Genomic DNA, 19,403 nt, shown 5'->3' on the forward strand with positions numbered 1-19,403 from the left:
TTTATGCCTTTGCTTAAAGGCTGTTCCTAGACCCCCAGGGGCATCACACAATATACAGCAAATTTTACACTCAATTACTTTCATAAGACACCAAAAAAACCTCCCAATTCTGAAATGCAACTGTCCCCCGGTTTTCTGGATGAAGCACTGTCTTATCCCCATTTCACAGACGTGAAAACTGAGGCCTGGACACCGCGGGGCGGGGCGCAGATTCGAGTTCTACCCCCCAGGGGGTGGCCTTGGGCAAGCCCCCTCTGCCCTCTGTACCTTGGTTGCCTTCTGGGTGGTCCTGCTCACCTCCTAGAGCACTGTGCAACAAATACTTTTTGATCACCACTGCGCCACGGTTGACAAGTGACTTCACATCTGCAGAATGAATGGGCCAGGCACATGCTAGGTATAGGGGCACAGGCAGTCATGCATCTCCCTCCCCAGGGCAACCACAAGGGGCTGCAGGTCACAGCAAAGGGAGTTCTTAGGACTTTCTGGAAGGAGAAAAATGAAGCATACATTAAAAGTAAAACAGTGGATGATCAGAGCTTGGGGGTTTCACTGTAAAGAGAGCACGAGCCCCGTGGCAGTGAACAGTGTCTCTCTGCCCAAGTCATGTGCCTGTCACAAGCAGGGGTGAGTTTTCTCTGCTGCCCTAAGGAAGTACTACAAACCAGCTGGCTTAAAATCAACAGAAATTTATTCTCTCACAATTCTGGAGGCCAGAAGTCTGAAATTCAAGTGTGAACGGCCGTAGTCCCTCTGTAATTCTAGGGGAGGATCCATGCATTCCTTGGCTACGGCCACATTACTCCGGTCTCTGCTTCCATGTCCACATGGCCTTCTGCCTCTGTGTGTCTCCTCTTCGGTCTCTCTCTCTCTCTCTCTTTTTTTTTTCTTTTTTTGAGATTTTACTTATTTGACAGAGACAGACACAGCAAGAGAGGAACACAAGCAGTGGGACAGGGAGAGGGAGAAGCAGACTCCCCACCGAGCAGGGAGCCCGATGTGGGGCTCGATCCCAGGACCCCGGGATCATGACCTGAGCCAAAGGCAGATGCTTAACGACTGAGCCACCCAGACGCCCGTCTTTTGTCTCTTATAAGGACAATTGCCATTGGATTGAAGACCTACCTAGATAATTCAGGGTGATCTCGTCTTGAGATTCTTAATTACATCCGCAAAGACCCTGTTTCCAAATAAGGTCACAGTCACAGGTTCTGGGTTTAGGACTTGGACTTATCTCTTTGGGGGCCACCACTCAACCCACTACAACAGAACAAAGAGTTAGAGTAGTAGCTCTCAACTGCCCCCTGGGGGCACCGGGCCATGTCTGGAGTCATATTTAATTGTCAAAACTGGAAGAAGGATTGCTGCTGGCATCTTGGGGATCAAGGCTGGGGTGTTGCTAAGCATCCTACAATACACAGGACAGCCCGCACCACAAACAATGATCTAGCCCCAAATGTCAAGGATGCGGCATTTTGGAAATGCTTGGAGAAACAAAAGCCCCAATCAAGTTGGACTTGGTTCCGCAGCACCCCCCCACACACACACACACATCACTCATTAGGTGACTTCCCCTGCCCTGCCCCCATCACGCATCATTCCCTGGGTGACTTGGCTTTGAGAATCGGTTTCTCTGAGGCTCTATGCTGCACCTGTGCAATGGAATCAAATCGCACAAACCTGGTAGGGCTGTTCTGAGAACAGGAGCCTGGCACCCCATAAAGATTAGAGGAGAGTCCCCCATTATTGAGATCACTATGCTCCCAGGGCATCTTGCATTCACAACACGGCAGGACTTCCTGGGGTTCTGGTAGGCTGAGGAAAATCTGACCCAGAAATCATTTCTAAGCAGAATGTAACAAGGACACATTAGGAATGAGCCCATTCACAAAATCTTGACAACATGAATTAAATCTGGAGAATGTGGATTTTGTGATTTCCTTTTTATTTTATTTATCTTTATTTTTTACTTATTTTTTGGAGAGAGAGAGAGAGCAAGAGCATGCATGCATGAGCAGGAGGGGCAGAGGAAGAGAAAAAGAGAGAGACCCCTAAACGGGGCTCAGTCTCACCACCCTGAGATCATAACCTGAATTGAAATCAAGAGTCAAATGCCTAACCTACTGAGCCATCCAGGAGCCCCATTCTTTCTTATTGTTTAAAGCCAACGTGAAGTTTCTTTCAGAGTCTCTCGTGTTTTCCTAGGCCTGGAAAAAATCCTCTAACTGGTGTACTAGTTAGCTATTGCTGTGTAACAAATCACCCCAAACTGGAGTGGGTATACAACAGGGATCAACTGTTTTGGGGACCCCATAGGTTGCCTGGGAAGTCCCTCTGCTGGACTTGGCTGGCTCAGGCAATCTGCTACAATCTGCCAGTGGCTGGACTGGAAGATCAGGTGTGTAGCAATTGGTGCTGGCTCTCCTGTGAGCATCTAGCTCGCCTCGGTGAAAATTAATGAAGGGAAACCTTCCTGAAATGCAGCTGAAGGCCAGAAGGGGGAGCTCTCCTGCGGGTACCACCGCATTTCAATTGCAGGAAGAAATGTCAATTACAGACCCTAAACAGAAATGTGAACAGGAAGGAATTATCATTTATAGGACCCAACAGGAAAAGGTGGACATTGCATCTCCTATAAGACATTGACTATCCAAGCATCAGCCAATGAGAAACCATCATCAGTCCAAACTCCTGGTTCCCCCCAGCAGACTTCCCTTCAAAACAACCCTTCCCAACTTCCTCTTTCTCCATAAAATCCTCTCTTTTGTTTGTTGGACAAGCCTATGGTTTTTACCGTAGTTTGCGTGCCCTGAATTGCAATTCTCTGCTATTCCTGAACAAGTCCATTTTTGTTGGTAAAATAATTGACTGTTCTAATTTTAAGGTCAACACCTCCGTGTGGCCTCTTATCCAATAGGCCAGAACAGAGATCTGCCAATGCAACTCACTAGCCAGATCTGGCTTGCCAGAAGCTGAGAGTAGTTTTTACATTTAGGAATGGTTGAAGGAAATCAAGAGTAATATTTCACGACATGCGAAAAATTTACGAAATTCAAACTTCAGTGTCTGTAAATAGAGTTTTATTGGAACCCAGACACATAAATTCATATACATATCATCCAGAGCTACTTTTGCAAGACAGTGGCAGAATTCGAAATTGCAAGAGACCCTATGGTCCACAAATCCAAAAGTATTTACTACCTGACCCTTTATAGAAAAGCTTTGTCAACCCCTGGGCTAGGTCAGCTTCTTTACACAGGGCTTTTGGAAGCAGCCTTCTAAGAGAATGAAAATGCGAGGATAAGACTCATCCTCCAAACTCAGACCTCGCACCACATTCTCTTGGTCAAAGCAAGTCATGAAGCTGGCCCAGATTCAAGGAAAGGGGAACTAGTTTCGAATTCTTGATGAGCGGGTACTGCAAATGCTTGTGGCCATGATTTTCAACCTTACATACCAAGGGATCTTAAGGTGGGCTCTCCCCACTGAATTCAGGAGGGTGCAGGGAAAAAACCCCACACATTTATTTTCATTAACTTCTGTTGACCTTAAAAATAAAGTCAGCTAGCAAAAATAGGTTTATTTGGAAATAGTAGAGAATTGTGATTCGGGAAAAGCAAACTACAGCAAAAACCGTAGGCTCTTTCAATAAAGAAGATGAAGGTTATTTTATGGAGAAGAGGGGAGGAAGTCGGGAGGGGTTGTTTTGAAGGAAAGTCCAATGGAGAAAAGCAGTTCAGGGTGATGATGGCTAATTGGCTGAGTTGCAGGGGTGGTTGGCTTATTGTAGGAGATGCATTGTCCCTCTTTTCCTGTTGGGAGCTGCAAATGATCATTCTTTCCTCTGGATTCTTCTACTGAAGTTCTGAAACTGACCCGTCTTCCTGTAACTGACAGCTGATATGGTGAGAGCTCCCCCTCCTGGTCTCCCACGTCCATTTTAACAAGTTTCTCACTAACTTTTACACTTAACTGGAAGGTGGGATGTTTTTCATGTCCTGTCAAAGCAGGTATCAGCCAGCCCTGTGACTTTGATTCCCGTGGAAATCAAAGATAATTTCACATCACATCCTGGCCATTGCAGGCAGACACCTCAAAATACCATTTATCACAGTAGAAATCACAATCATTTGTAGAGCCCTCGTGAGCCACAATTACTTAACACAATGAATTCATGAAGAATCTCGTATATTTTACATCACAACTTAATAAGATATTTTCACACCCATATGTCGGGATTACTGTTTTCCTTTGCAATCCTGTACTTTTTCTTAATGGATTTCTAGCTGTCTTCTGGGAAGGAGCCTATGTGCAACCTGCCCCTACCCTCAGAGACAGCACAGAATCAGGTCGCGGTTTAAGCAGATTAGTGAGGTCCTAAACTGGCCTCCTAAAGATACCTAATCCTGGGCCAGCTGCCAGCCAGCAGACCCAGGGCCACACAAAGTCCCTCCGCCGTGTCCCCAGCTCCCAGCCAAGGCTGCCATGGCCTCCCTGTTCTCCGGCCGCGTCCTGATTCGCAACAACAGTGACCAGGACGAGCTGGACACGGAGGCTGAGCTCAGTCGCAGGCTGGAGAACCGGCTGGTGCTTCTCTTCTTTGGCTCCAGGTCCTGCCCACAGTGTCAAGCCTTCGCACCTATCCTCAGGGACTTCTTCGTAAAGCTCACAGATGAGTTCTATGTGCTGCGGGCAGCCCAGCTGGCTCTGGTGTACGTGTCCCAGGACCCCACAGAGGAGCAGCAGGATCTGTTCCTCAGGGACATGCCGAAGAAGTGGCTCTTCCTGCCCTTCGAGGATGACCTGAGGAGGTAAGGTCAGAGAAGAGGTCAGGGAGGGCTTCCTGGAGGAGGAGATATTTCTGCTGAAGTCTTTGTTTATTGTTGCCTCTGTTCCAGCTGGAATTAATGAGCACGTCTTGTGTGCCAGTCTGTCCCCAGAGAGGGTGGGGAGGGGGCCACCCAGGGGGGTACATATGCCCATTTCTACTTAGCTCCCAAGGAGCTTACAACCTCATTGGAGAGACAGATATGTCACAAAGACTCAAATAAATATATAATAAGAAACTGCAGTAATGGTCCAGAGGACAAAGGGAGGATGCCGTGTGGAAATATAATGGGGAGACCTTACTGAGGTTTGGGGTCAGAGAATGGTTCCCTGAAGAAGTGGTTTTAAAAAGAGACCCCCAAGGCCAGGGAGGATAGGAAAGAGTGAGGAGAGGGAAGGGTTTCCAGGCAGAGGGCACAGCACAGATAAAGGCTGGGAGGCCATCGGAGAAAGAGCAGCAGTTTAGGGAACTGTAAGCAATCACAGATGGGAGGGATGCCTGGGTGGCTCAGCAGGTTAAAAGTCTGCCTTTGGCTGGGGTCATGATGCCAGGGTCCTAGGATCAAGTCCCACGTTGGGCTCTGTGCTCAGCCGGGAGTCTGCTTCTCGCTCACCCTGCTTGTTCTCTCTCTCTCTCTGACAAATAAATAAATAAAATCTTTAAAAAAAAATAAGCAACGGGAGAGGTCTGCAAGCACCATGCGGAGCAGCACCATGGTCACCATCTTAACGGGAGTGGATATGATCCTCAGAGTAGCTGGGAGCCAGGTAGGAAGGCGTCAGAGCTGAGAGAGAAATGGTATACCCAGTTGCCCAATGAGCAATGCTACAGCTCGTGGCTGTCTTAGAACCCTCCCCTTTTCTGCAAGAAGGAGTGCTTTTTTTTTTTTTTTTAGTTTTTAAAAAATTTCTAACGTTTTATTTTTAAGTAATCTCTACACCCAGCGTAGGGTTCGAACTCACAACCCCGAAATCAAGAGTCAAACGGTCCTCCAACTGAGCCAGCCAGGCGCCCTGGCTTTCCTTCTTTTATTTATTTATTTATTTATTTATTTTACAGCGAGAGAGATCACAAGTAGGCAGAGAGGCAGGCAGAGAGAGAGGAGGAAGCAGGCTCCCCGCTGGGCAGAGTGCCCCATGTGGGGCTCAATCCCAGGACCCTGAGATCATGACCTGAGCCGAAGGCAGAGGCTTAACCCATTGAGCCCCCTGGGTGCCCCGGCTTTCCTTCTTTTTAAACTTCAACTTTTCCTGATGAAAAATTTCCAAGATCTCTCAAGTTGGAAGAAGTATGCAATGAAATCCACAGCAATTGTTGGCACCTGGCCATGTTTGCTTTATCTACACACATGGGAAGTTTGGAAGGAGCCATTTGAAAGCGAGTCACAGGCTTCTGACACTTGACTTCATTAATTTTGCTCCCCAAGTTGGAAGTTTCTAGAGACCTTCATTCTCCACCGAACATTATCAGAGTTAGGACACTTGCTCCCTCCTTCTGCCCTCTCTGCCGCTGAGGGGGATCTTTCCTGCAAAGTGGCAACATTTTCCTTCCCAGGGCAGAAATGTCAGCTGTGAGGGTGTCAGAGCCAAACTCGGACCTGCTGACCTCGATTGACACAGAGTCCTCTGGACAAAGCCTACTCAGGGTGGCTTAGGTGTCTGGACAGAGAGTGAGCGATTCCCTACCCCCCTTCTGGCCACCCTATACACACAGGAACACACACACACACACACACACAGAGTTCCCAGATAAAATACACGATGCCCAGTTAAAAACAAATTTTGCATCAGCAGTGAGTCATTTTTTAGTATATGTTTTTATTTTTTATCTTTTTTTTTTAAAGATTTCATTTATTTATTTATTTGACAGAGCGAGGGAACACAAGCAGGGGGAGTGGGAGAGGGAGAAGCAGTCGTCGCTGAGCAGGGAGCCCAACGCTGGGCGCTGGGCTGGATCCCAGGACCGTGGGATCATGACCTGAGCCGAAGGCAGACACTTAACCAACTGAACCAACCACCCAGGCCCCCCAGTATATGTTTTTAGCATAAGTATGTTCCACATAGTGCATGTTGTGATGTGTTATAACATATACAATTATAATATGACATGACATGGCATGACATGAAATATATGAGGTGGTAGCTTGTCTGAGGTATTGGAGACACAGCGTAGAGGCCACTGGGGCCTGGCCAGGTCCCCGGGCGCCCCCAGCCCACACCGTGCACACGGAAGGCGCTCCGGGAGTCCTGGGAGGAGGGGTGTGTGGCTCCCCAGCTCGGGATCGGGGACCGGCTTCCGACCGGACTGACGCGCCCGCCCCGCAGGGACCTCGGGCGCCGCTTCTCCGTGGAGCGCCTGCCGGCTGTCGTGGTGCTCAAGCCCGGCGGGGACGTCCTCACCCGCGACGCCACCGACGAGATCCGGCGCCTGGGCCCCGCCTGCTTCGCCAACTGGCAGGAGGCGGCGGAGCTGCTGGACCGCAGCTTCCTGCAGCCCGAAGATCTGGAAGACCCCGCGCCGCGGAGCCTCACCGAGCCGCTGCGCCGCTGCAAGTACCGCGTGGACCGGACGGCCCGGGGCAAGCGCGGCCCCGGGAGCGGGAGCCCGCCGGAGGGCGGGGCGGAGGGCGGCGGCACGGGGGAGCTCTTCTGACCCCCGCGGGGAGCTCGCGAGTGGGGATTCTGGGCTGCGACCTCCCGAAGAGTTACCGCCCCAGACTCCAAGGGGTCGCAGAAGGGGACACTCGAGGCAGACGTCGCGGCGTCCGGGAGCAGCGCCACCCCCCAGCAGGGGGGCCTCGGACTCACCAGCGGGGCTTCACCAGCGGGGCTTCTACAGATGTAAAGTGCCGCGGGGTGGGAGGCGGGAGCGGGTGGCAAGAAGACAGGCAACCCATTCAAAACCAAGCACGACCAACAAACCCACGAAAAGATACTCAGCCTCCTTAGCACTTAGGGAAATGCAAATCAAAAGCACGCTGTAGGGGCGCCTGGGTGGCTCAGTGGGTTAGTTAAGCCTCTGCTTTCGGCTCAGGTCATGATTCCAGGGTCCTGGAATCGAGCCCGCATTGGGCTCTCTGCTCGGCAGGGAGCCTGCTTCCCGCCCCCACCCCCACCGCCTGCCTCTCTGCCCACTTGTGATTTCTGTCTGTCAAATAAATAAATAAAATCTTAAAAAAAAAAAAAAAAGACACGGTAAGATCCCACTTCACGCCCAGCGGGATGGCTATAATCAAAATCCAGCGCGTAATGAGTGTTAGCAGGGAAATGAGGAGAGTGGAGCCCTCGGGCATTGCTGGTGGGAAGGTAAAAGGGTGAAGGTTGCTGTGGAAAGCAGTCTGAGGTTCCTCCATAAGATAAATACAGAATGACCGTAATTACCAGCAATTCCACTCCAGGTATAAACCCAAAAGAAATAGGGACTCAAACAAATAACCGTGTGCGTGTTCACAGCAACACTATTCACAACAGTTAAAAGGTGGGAAAAAACCCAAATGCCCCTCAACAGACAAATGCATAAGCACAATGTGGTCCATCCATCAGTGGAATGCTCTTCAGCCCCTAAAAGGAACGGAGAACTGATACACGGTACAATGTAGATGAACGTCAGTGAAAGAAACGGGACACCGGAAGTCATATAGGTTCTGGCTCCTTTTATATAAAATGTCCAGAACAGGCAAATCCAGAGACAGAAAGCAGATCAGCGGTTGCCAGGGCTTAGGGGAAGGGGATGGGGTCTCCTTTGGGGATGATGAAAATGTTCCAGAACCAGACGAAAATGCTGTTTGCACAACACTGTGTAGGTACTAAATACCACTGGACTGTTCGCTTCAGAATGGTTTCTTTTACGTCATGTAAATCTCACCTTAATGTTTAAAATTAAAAATAAATAGATAATAACCAAAAATACGGGCCATGGGAAGAACAAAGTCGAACAGCAAAAGGCAGGGGTGCCTGCTCAAGCCGGGGCCGCCAAAGGGCCTCACCCAGGAGGCGACATTTCGGCAAAGCCTTAAAAGAAGGTCGAAAGGAGGGGAAATCGCAGCCAACTGCAAGGTCCGCAGGTAAAGAGACCGAGTATCAAAGTGAATGATTTAAAAATTCGTTCAGGTTTCCTTTTTTTTTTTTTTTTTTTAGCAATGAGACAGGTGCTTCGGGCAGTGGGCGGTGTGGCGGTCCCTTTAATGAGTTTAGGGGCTTGTGGGGCTCCCCGGATCCAGCCACAGAGCCCATTCCTGTCTTGGGGCCGCCTCCGTCCCTTCTTTGCCCCGCCCCGCGCCGGCCCCGCCCGGCCAGGACCTGGAGGCCGGGAGGGGGCGCCCGCAGGGTCCCCGGAGGGAGGAGAAAGACTTTGACCCAAGTTTTCGCAGAGCTTCCTCATCCCCACGGCGATCTGCACACCAATCCCTCTACGGCCCCTCAACTTTCAGATACTCCTTGCGGTCCCGCCCCCTTCGGAACTCCTGGGGACCTTTGGACGCCCGCCCAACTCCCCTGCCCCGCTAAAATCTCTCATTCCTCGACCGCCCCCACCCCCACCCGGCTCACAGACCCCCAGTCATGGCCCGGTCGTACGGCGGCCGGGTGCTGGCCGCGATGACCTTGCTGGGCATCCCGGCGGCCGTGCTGGCGGCGCTGGGAGCGCAGCTGCTGTTCCAGCTGCAGGCGGGCCGCGCCGAGCTTCGGGGACTGCGCGCCGATGGGCTCGGCCCGGAGCTGGGCGCCGGCCCCGGGCTGCCCGAGGACGCGGCCGGGGCGCTGCTGCCGCTGGCCGCCGCGCTCGCAGCGCTCGCCCTGGTGTTGGGCCTCACCTGCCTTCTGCTCGCGGCGCTCTGCGGCCACCTGGGCGCCGAGCTGGCGCGGGGGCCCGGCCCCGGCAGGTAGGACAGGCCCCTCCGCCCCGAGTCCCGGCTGGGGGCTGGGCAAGCCCAGGCGAGCCGCTGCCCCTATCGGGACCTCAGGTTGGGGGAGAGCGTCCCCTCTCCCCTCTTCCTTGCTTCCATCCTGTCCTCTCTTCCTCCCCTCTCTCCATTCCCCACTCCCTCTATCATCTCTCCCTCCTTCTATCTCTCCCTCCATCGGGAGTGCACCCACTGCTCCACTCCCCCCCCCGCCCCCACCATTTTACAGAGGTGGAAACTGCGGTCGTAGGGGACCCAGGGCCGGGTGGCCCCGGTGTTGACAGCGCTTGTCATTGAGGGAACCCTAAGCTCTATGCGCTTTTCGCATTCTGCGGACTAGCCAAGTGAAGGCCCACGACACCTGCGAGGCTGGTGTTCCTGCCTCCCTTACATAGGGGAGGCTGATCTCTTTAGACTGCCGGGTTTGGAAGAGGGTGGAGGAGATTTGAACTTCCTTCTGGTAGAGCCAGAGCCTATGCTCTGGTCCTGGGTGCGGATCCTTCCTCAGGCAGCTGAGCTCAGGAACAGGGGCACTGGGGGAGGCAGGCGTCAGGGGACAGGGAATGTAGCAAAGAACCTTCCCAGTGTTCCCCTCCAGGATGCTGGGGGACGGGAGCCAGAATCAGGGTCTGCGATTCCATGGATTTGAATGGATGGGAACTTCCACCACTGGGGTAGATCTCACCTAAAGTGTGCGCTATCCATTCCATAGCTCAAGGAGAGCTGAAATACACTCAAGTGTCAGTCAATAGACACCCAATCATGGGTGTCTTCAGGGGGCTGAGCCCAGCACCAGGAGTAGAGGACACAGCAGGAACCAGGTAGACCCAGACCTGTCCTCATGGGGTAGACAATAGAGATAAGACAAATAACGTTAAGTGAAGATGAATGCTGGGAAAGGAGGAAAATGGGGTGATGCCAAGAAAGAGGGCAGAATGGGGGTTGAAATGGGACCATCAGTGGAGGCTTGAGCAGAGACTTGGAGGAGGGAAGGAGGCAGAAGATCTGGAGGACTGTGATCCAGGCAGGGGGAACACCATGTGCAAAGGACCTGGGGCAGGAATGAGCTTAGGGTGTTAGAGGGAGATCAAGGTGATTGGTGTGGCCAGAGGGAGACATAAGGGAGATAAGGGCAGAGAAATCAGGAACTGGACCATGTAGGTCTTCTTGTGCTGTGGTGAAGACTTTGGGGGTTACTCTGCCTGAGAGAGTTGTGAGAAAGGAGGGGCATGATCTGACTTCAGTTTGGAATAACCCCTCCGGCCACTGTGGGAAAAGGGGGCATGAGGTCACGTGGTGGAGAGACTGGGGAGGAGGCCACTTCTGCTGTACCGTTGGGAGCTGAGTGATAATGGAAGTTCTCAGAGCCTCTGTTTCTTAAGCCTCCAGGAGGGGGGAAGGGAGAGTGCACACAACAGAAGCACTTAGCATGGTGCCGGGCTCAAAACGAAGACCTCAATCAGTCTCAGCTCTTGGGAATCTCTGTTTCTACCATGTCTGATAACAAGTTAGCCCTGGTTTCTTTACTTCCCAAATGAGCTTATGGTCTGTAAAATAATGGAAGTCAGGTGTCTAGCTAGTGTCTGTGCATAATAGCTGCCTCATGAGTGTTGCATGTTTTAATGGACTGATGTATACGGATGGGCCATAGAAGAGGGGGAAAGGATGGTGGATGGATGAGTGGTGAATGAGGAATGGATGAATGGACAGATGGATAGTTGGTTGGATCAATGGATGGTGAGGGGGAGATGGATGGTGGATGGATGGGTGGGTGAAGGATGAAAGGGTGGATGGAAGGACGGATGGGTAGATGGGGGGTGAATGGCAAATGAATGGATGGACAGATGGTGGCTGTTTCAGTAAGAGGTTGGATGGATGAATAGGGCCTGATTGAATGGATGGATGGCTGTGCGGTTGAATAATCAATGGGGATGTGTAGATGGTAGATGGTAGTGGTACCTGGAAGGATGGATGAATGGGTAGATAGAGAGATGGGTGGATGGATGGATGGATGGGTGGGTGGATGGATGGGTGAATGGATGGACGGGTCTTTACATAGATCGCGGGCCTCTCTGGCCTTCCCCCACCAGCTCCACCTGAGCCCATTCTCTTCCTGCTGCCCCCTCAGGTCTGACTGGTTTCTCTATGACTGCCGCCTCCTCAGACACGTGGCCCTTGGCCTTTTCTGCTGTGGGGTCTCTGTCTACCTAGCAGGTGCGTGCTGGGGGATAGAATGTTGGGTGTAGAGCCCTGGGCTGGGGTGGCCAAGGGTCATGTCCCCATAACTGAAGTCAGCTCCAGTGCCAGTCTGCCTGCGTTCAACTCTTGGCTCTGACACTTTCTTGTTCTGGGACCTTGGGCAGATTCCCTTTGTGTCCCAGTTTCCTCATCCGTACAGTAGGGATACATAGTTCCCTGCCTTCTAGAATTACTGAGGGGATTCTGGGTTAATCCCTGAGAAAGCCTGTGAATGGCATCTGACCCCAGTAGGGGTTGCATAAGTCATAGTGGTCTTCAGAACATTTTTGATTCTTCAGTTTCCTACATTTGGTTTGAACAAAAGTTTTCATGTCCTTGGTGTTTTTTTGGAGATAGTGTTTCATGGGCTGGTCTTAGTAAAAAGCTGCTGGTTACAAATATCAGAACCTCCAGCTCAAACCTAAACCTCCGGCTTAGGTTTAAAAAAAAAAAAATGCTTTATAAACCAGAAATGCAGTTGTAAATCCCAAAACATGAAGCAGAACAAAAACTAAAAATGTGGGTGCCAGAAGGACACAGCGCATTGTCTTTCCTTCCCTGACTCGTGATAACTTTTCTTAGAACAACATCCTTTCACCCACACTTGCCAGGAAAGTAATCAAAGCATCAAGCATCCTAACATCTTATATATCGCTCTAATCTTGGAAAATGCATTGATGGTGCTGCAGACTCAGGGCTGAAACATACACAGACCACTGGCAGTCCTATAAACAACCTGTTTTACTAGAAGAAAAAAAATATTCAGCTGAATTAAAAACAAGGGGTTTGCTATTACTGTCTGTTTTTTTTTTTTTTCCATTCCTACAACAGAGAAATAGAAGTTTAGGAGATATATTTAAATTATTTATTTGTGAGATGTGAGCCTAGGGTTCATTATGGGACTATAAGGGTGTATATGGATGTATAAAGTGCAGGGAACTCTGCATAACTTTTGCTGCTAGACTTAATAAAATGCTCCAGCTGTGAGTTTTTTTAAAAAGGAGAGTGGAGGGGGTGACGCATGTATCTGTAAAGATCAGGCCTGGTTGGCCTCAGGTGCAGCTGGATCTAGGTGCTCCACAAGGTAATCAGAAATGCCTCTTGTTTCACCTCTTCACCTGCTATCCCCTGGGAAAGATGCCTGTATCTGTGCTTTCAACACAAAGCCTACAACCTTGAGCCCTTTCCCAGGCTGGTTAAAAAAAAAAAAAAATTGTTGGAGACTTGGAGAATAAGATATCCTCATTCTAATACACAAGAAAACTCACAAAGAGGGAAAAAAGGTAACTGTGTCAGCCTCATTAAGTGTTAAATTAAGAATTTGTTGAGCTCCCATTTAGATTCCTTTTGAGGTTAGATTACCTCACTCAGCAAGAATGCCCGAGCACATCCAGCCAATCATCCAATCATGCATTCGTTGCTAGCCGGAGCCAAAAGAGTAATTTAAAAAACCTTTTAAAAAATGTTTAGAGCAAAAGAAGTTCTTGGCCTCACTTTAATCTGTCGAGCATGATGCAGTGTGGCATCTTAAAAGCAAACAGTACAGAGCCGGAGGAAGCATAAAGACAGCCAGCAAAGTGCCAAGAAGGCTTCCAGCCCACTCTGGGCTTCTCCTGGACCAATTCCCCCCGCTGCTGCAGTAAGAAAATTCCTCCCTACCCACAGCCCAGTCAAAAGCCCCAGGGCTCGCTCTGATTGGCTGGGCTTGGGTCATGTGGTAGCCCTGCACCAATCAGTACAACCAGGGGAAGCAATGCTCTGATTGGCCTAGCCTAGCACCATACCCATCAACGATGTCAGAGAGGTGGGTCAGTGCTCCTACATTAACGATCTGGGTGAAGGCAGGGACTGAGCTGGTGGTTCTCAATGGGAACAGATTCTGCTGATCCAGGGGACATTTGCCAATATCTGGAGACATTTTTGGTTGTCATGACAGGGAAGGGGGAGAATGCTGCTGCATCAAGTGGGTAGAAGCTGCTAAATATCCTACAGTCCACAGGACAGTCCTCATCAAAAAGAATGGTGCCAGCTGGGTGCTGGACAAGTCAACAAGCTAGTGCAGATCGGTCCTCAAGGTCAGGTCACCAACCATCTCGTTGAGACCAGCAAACAGGCCAGAGAGGGGCTGTGATTCACTCGAAGTTAAATCATGGGATTCAGGAAGCCTGAGATCCGGGTTGTTTTAGTTGTGGTCAAGTACATATAACATAAAATTCACCATTTTACAGGAAAATGCATGTGATGATGGTGTAAGAGGATTGGATAGTTAAGCTATGTGCCTATCATGTACAAGTTTCTGTGACTGCCCTCTGTTTGGGGGAGCTCTCCCAGAGCTTGGGGAGCAAACATTTGTTGACTAAGTAAATGAGAACCATTTCTTTCCCCAGCACTGTCCATCTACGCCCTGCTGCTCTTTGAGATCGAGACAGGTGCAGCAGCCGCCTCCATCCTTGGAGTGGGTGCTCTGGTCCTGGTGGCGGCGCTGACCCACACTCTGCTCCGAGCTGCCCGAGCCACCCGCCGTGGCCTCCATGAACTGTCCCCACCACACTTTGAAGACGACCCTGTCCGCCCTGCTGAAGTCTCCAAGGCCAGCCCCAGGGCTCAACCCCATCAGGGTACCCACCACCAGACCCCCTACTCATCCTGCCCAGAACCTGGGGACCCCCTCAGACCCACAGTAACTGCTACAGCACCTGCAGCCATGGGGGGAGGCCGGGAGAGCAGTCTGCCTTTATCCCGCTTGCACCGGACACTGTCAGCTGGCAGGGGCCACTGGGAAGGGGTCACCCACGAGATGCGTAGCATGCTGGGCCACCGGTCACGGGGCTCAGGGAAGGACTCTACACTGGTGTGAACCCAGGGATCAGGGATAGAGACCTGGTGTCAGGCATCAGGAAGAGGACTCTGTAAAGATAGGTCCAGGCTCAGCCACAGTAGCAGTATGACTTGATTTCTCAGCATCCGTGCCTTGTGTCTTCAAGGTGGCTTCATCTCACAAAATGGCTGCCAGGGCTCCAGCCTTCACCTCCTCTCTCAGAGGGAAAGGCAGAGACCAGGGGGCACTCAGCACCTGGAAATCTTCCTGGGAGGCCTTGGGCCCCTCCTGCTTATACCTCACTGGCAAGAACAGAGTCACATGGCCACATCTCTGGGCAGAGGAGGCTGGAAAATGTAGCTGTCCAGATGTTAGATGCAGGAGGGGAGGGTCGGGCTTAAACAGTGGTTCTCTAAATGTCTCCATCCGTTTTACAGATGAGGAAACCGAGGTCCAAAGAAGGGCAGTGACTCATCAGGAGTCCCATGGCCAGTACTGAGCATCAGAGTCAGGATTCGAACCGGGTTTCTGTAACCCCCATGCTGCTGACAGTGCAAGTCTCAGACTCTGCGACTTCTTCCAGGCTGTGAGCATTTGAAATCTGTGTGTGCTGAGCTCAGAGCACCCTAGGGCCACAGGTGCATGTGGACGGCTGGACCCAGCCTTCTGGCTGTGGGCTTCGCTGCTCTGTGTCTCAGTTTCCTTGTTTATAAAATGTGGCCAGAAGCAGTTCCCCCTCCTAGGGCTCCTGTGAGACTCGGTGTAAGCCAGTCCAGGTGCCTGTGCACAGTAGATCCCCAGTGCATGTCAACCTGTGCCGTCGTCAGTCGGGTGCCCTGGTGGCAGGAGAAGGTGGGTTGATGGCCACTTTCTGGGGCTCACAAAACTGCCAAGGCTTAGAGTGGATGACTCAGAGCCCCAGGGATCTCCAGAGGCCCTGACTCCACTCCCATACAGCCCTCAAATAAACTCTGACCCTCGCTATCTCCTTTGTCACTTGAGTCACATCCAAACATGCTGTGTGGTCAAGCCCGGGCCTGGGGTGATGGGTGGGATGATAGGAGTGGGGTGGGGAGGCAGAAGTAGGGGGCACGGGTCTATTCCTTGTAGACCCTAGTTGGGGAGCCATGTCCCACAAATCTTCATGCACATAAATTTCACTGGGGGTGGGGATGCCTGGCCTCCACTCTCACCCCAAATGGACAGATGTCCCTAGAATTCTCCTAGTGCATCCCTTCCTGAGCCACACAGGCACTCTGAGGCCCAGGGAGAGGAGATGGCTTAGCCACAAAGTGATTTCAAGCCCCCCTAGGACCCTTTCCAACAGACAGAGAGGTGACAGCACTCAGGGGGTGGGTGGGGGGCGCTGGTCCATCAAGCCTGACCCTAGCAGGGATCCTGCTGATCTGATACACCCAGACCTGAGTGGCCCACCAACTCCAACTCCAGCTGCCTCCTCCCAGAGCTGCTAGGAAGATGCATAGACCTCCTTGCTGGTGGAATGGAGTGAAGACAGAACACACATGAACGTCCCACATGGCGCCTGACACGTGGGAGCACCCAGTAAGCATGGGTTCTCGGGGACCACAATAAATCTCAATGAAGAAGATCAAATAAGAATAAACGTCAGGGGACCTGGCTGGCTCACTCAGTCTAGTGTGTGACTCTTGACCTCAGGGCCATGAGTTCAAGCCCCATTTTGGGTGTAGAACTTACTTTTAGAAATAAATAAGTAAATAAGTGTTACATCATTATAACAGGCCTGGTTCTGCAAGCACATGCCAGGCACTTTCCTGGCCTCAGTTTATCTTTGGGACAGCCCCACTTACAGATGGGGAAACTGAGACCCAGGAAATAAGGCCACATGGTGGCCATGGCTGGAACCTCATTACCCCATCACAGAGGGGTCCAGGACACAGCAGGTGCCTGAGAAACACTGGGAATTGTCATTTCTGAGACTCTCCTGCAATGGGGCAGTCCCCTGGGACTCTGGGGTGTGGGAGAGGAGAACAAGGAGGAAGGACCATGGCTGTCTGCCAGCGAGCAGCACCTCATCTCCTGGACTGGGCAGGGGAACCAGAAGCTGGACCTCTCAGCCTCATCTCCAGGGCCAGGCCTAGGTGCAGGTGCAAAATTGGAGACCTAGAAGAATTGAAAACAGGTCTTCAAACAAATTCTTCTACAGACATATTCATAGCAACACTAGTCACACTCGCCAAAAGGTGGAAACAACCCAAATGGCCATCAGAAGGCAAGCGGATAAAAAATGTGATGAATCCATACAATGGGAATATTAACTCAGCCATGAGAAGGGACAGAGCACTGACCTATGCTACATATGGATGAAGCTCGGAAACATCATGCCAAGTGAAAGAAGTCACACACAAAATAGTGTGTGATTCCACGTATATGAAATGTCCAGAACAGGCCGATCCATAGAGATGAGGCAGATCAGGGGCTGCCAGGGGCTGGGGTGGGCGTGGGGGGGTTGGGGGGATGGGGAGTGACTGCTCACGAGGACAGGCTTTCCTTTCTGGGTGATAGAAATGTTCTGGAATTAGACAGGAGTAATGTTTGCACCACATTGTCAGTGCACTAAATGCTACTGAATTGTGCACTTTATAGATTTTATTTATTTATTTATTTGACAGACAGAGATCACAAGTAGGCAGAGAGGCAGGCAGAGAGAGAGGAGGAAGCAGGCTCCCTGCTGAGCAGAGAGCCCAAGAATTGTGCACTTTAAAGTGGTGAATTCTGTGTTATGTGAATTTCACCTTAATCAAGACAAATTTAAGGAGGCACTTGTTCTCAGGCTCCTGCAGGTACAGATGGGGTCCTGAACTAGAATGAGCTCCTTAAACGTTGTACTCTCAAGCTCACTAGCCTCACTCTTGTCTGACCCTTGCTCATCCTTGTGGGACCCAGGACAGGAGCCCTGAAAACTATGCAAGGTTCCAGCTTGGAAGGCCGGCTGGGAGTGCTGCCCATAGCCCAGTCGAAACCTGCCCCGCCTTGCCGGCTGTGCCCTGGAAGGGACGCCGAGCATCCTCATATCTCGGCCAGAATCAGGTGAGAGGGGATGAGGCTGATCCTGGGGCTGGAGCCAAAGGCTCAGGTCGCTCTGTGTCCTCCAGGAGTTGGGACAGACCTGGCTCAGGAAACAGTCATGCGACCTGCCACTTTAGTTTCCTTTACAAAATAAGGTAACCTCCTCCACTCCACCAAACACAGCTATGAGGACCAAATCAGAAAGGATATCCACTCCACCAAACACAGCTATGAGGACCAAATCAGAAAGGATATCGACGTCTCCATTAATTCCACGGGCCATGCAAAAACCCACAGCTGTCAGCATCCTAAGTGTGATTAGAGAGTGGACGACATCTCTCAAAGATGTTGCCTTGGATTGGGATCATCAGAACTAGACCTTGAGGGGCACCTGGGTGGCTCAGTGGGCTGGGCCTCTGCCGTTGGCTCGGGTCATGATCTCAGGGTCCTGGGATCAAGCCCCACCTCCGGCTCTCTGCTCGGCGGGGAGCCTGCTTCTCCCCTCTCCCTCTGTCTGCCTCTTGTGATCTTTCTCCCTGTCAAAGAAACAAATAAAATCTTAAAAAAAAAAAAAAAAAAGAACTAGACCTTGAGACGATTTGAGGGATGTGGTTTGTCTATATGAGAGATTACCCCAGGAGCCCTCAGAGCCCTTCAGGGACACCAGTGAGCAGGTAGTACTGTGGGCAACTGAGGCTCCATGCTGTTGGGGACCTCTGGGAAACAGCATAGAGCACACACAACAGAGTGGTCCCCACACAGGGGCTTGGGCCTGGGGTGTTTATCCTCTGAAGCCCATCAGGTATTGGCTGAGAGCTGCTTCTAGAGAGATTAACCCCTTGCACTTCTGGTCTTCCCTGTGCACCAGCCGGACACACTCTTGTGGCCAAAGGAGGGCCCAGGAAGGGTTGGAGGTATTTTCTGTGAATGACATTCTTCAGGGAGAGATAAACATGAAGAGGGTGAAGGGGAGTAGGGGGCAGAGAGTGTCTGTTCCAGCTGTGTTGCATTTTTGCAACAGCAGGCATACTGCAGGATACTGAAAACACTTAACCACACTATTCCTGGTTGAGAAGAACTAATGAGTTTTGGCTGCCCACCATGGCTCAGATACCCTGACTAACTCACACAAGCATCACTGTTGTTGTCCCCTTGATCCAACTGGTCTCTCTTTAGTTCTGCACATGCAATCTACTAAAAGTGGCAGGACAGAGCTGGGGACCTCTGTGCTTGTGACATTTAGAATGGAAAGCCAGATGCCACCTTGAAGGAAATTGCTCTGCATGACAAGGGGTATATTCCCCCCACACACAGACTCCCCAGAAAACACTTTATGAACACACTTTAAAACATATTTTGGGTGAAATAAGAGTTTTGAAAAGACCTCATGAACCCTCCATCTCGGGATGGTTCTAGGTACAGTGCAAATTGGACCTTAGGCTCAGAAGGGTTCAGAAGGCTCAGAAGACCACCCAAGATGCAAAACTGAGTTTATTGGGATAAATGGAGCAATAATCACAAAAATACTATCTGAAAATCCAGCACTCTCTCTTTCCAACTTCAATATCCTT

At 51.0% G+C, this 19,403-nt stretch overlaps 2 protein-coding genes across 2 annotated transcripts; both read left to right on the forward strand.

Moving 5' to 3' along the window:
- Nucleotides 1-4,485: 4,485 nt before the first annotated feature.
- Nucleotides 4,486-7,480, forward strand: NXNL1 (nucleoredoxin like 1; the record flags this gene model as incomplete). Its single annotated transcript, XM_080815851.1, has 2 exons — nt 4,486-4,811; nt 7,153-7,480. The coding sequence occupies 2 exons, from the start codon at nt 4,486-4,488 to the stop codon at nt 7,478-7,480; spliced, it is 654 nt and encodes a 217-aa protein (XP_080671977.1).
- A 1,907-nt stretch (nt 7,481-9,387) lies between these two features.
- TMEM221 (transmembrane protein 221) lies at nt 9,388-14,823 on the forward strand (the record flags this gene model as incomplete). Its single annotated transcript, XM_080805593.1, has 3 exons — nt 9,388-9,707; nt 11,857-11,942; nt 14,354-14,823. The coding sequence occupies 3 exons, from the start codon at nt 9,388-9,390 to the stop codon at nt 14,821-14,823; spliced, it is 876 nt and encodes a 291-aa protein (XP_080661719.1).
- Nucleotides 14,824-19,403: the final 4,580 nt, after the last annotated feature.

The sequence above is a fragment of the Martes martes genome, assembly GCF_963455335.1.
Source record: "Martes martes genome assembly, chromosome: 1".
In the NCBI taxonomy this organism is placed as follows: domain Eukaryota; kingdom Metazoa; phylum Chordata; class Mammalia; order Carnivora; family Mustelidae; genus Martes; species Martes martes.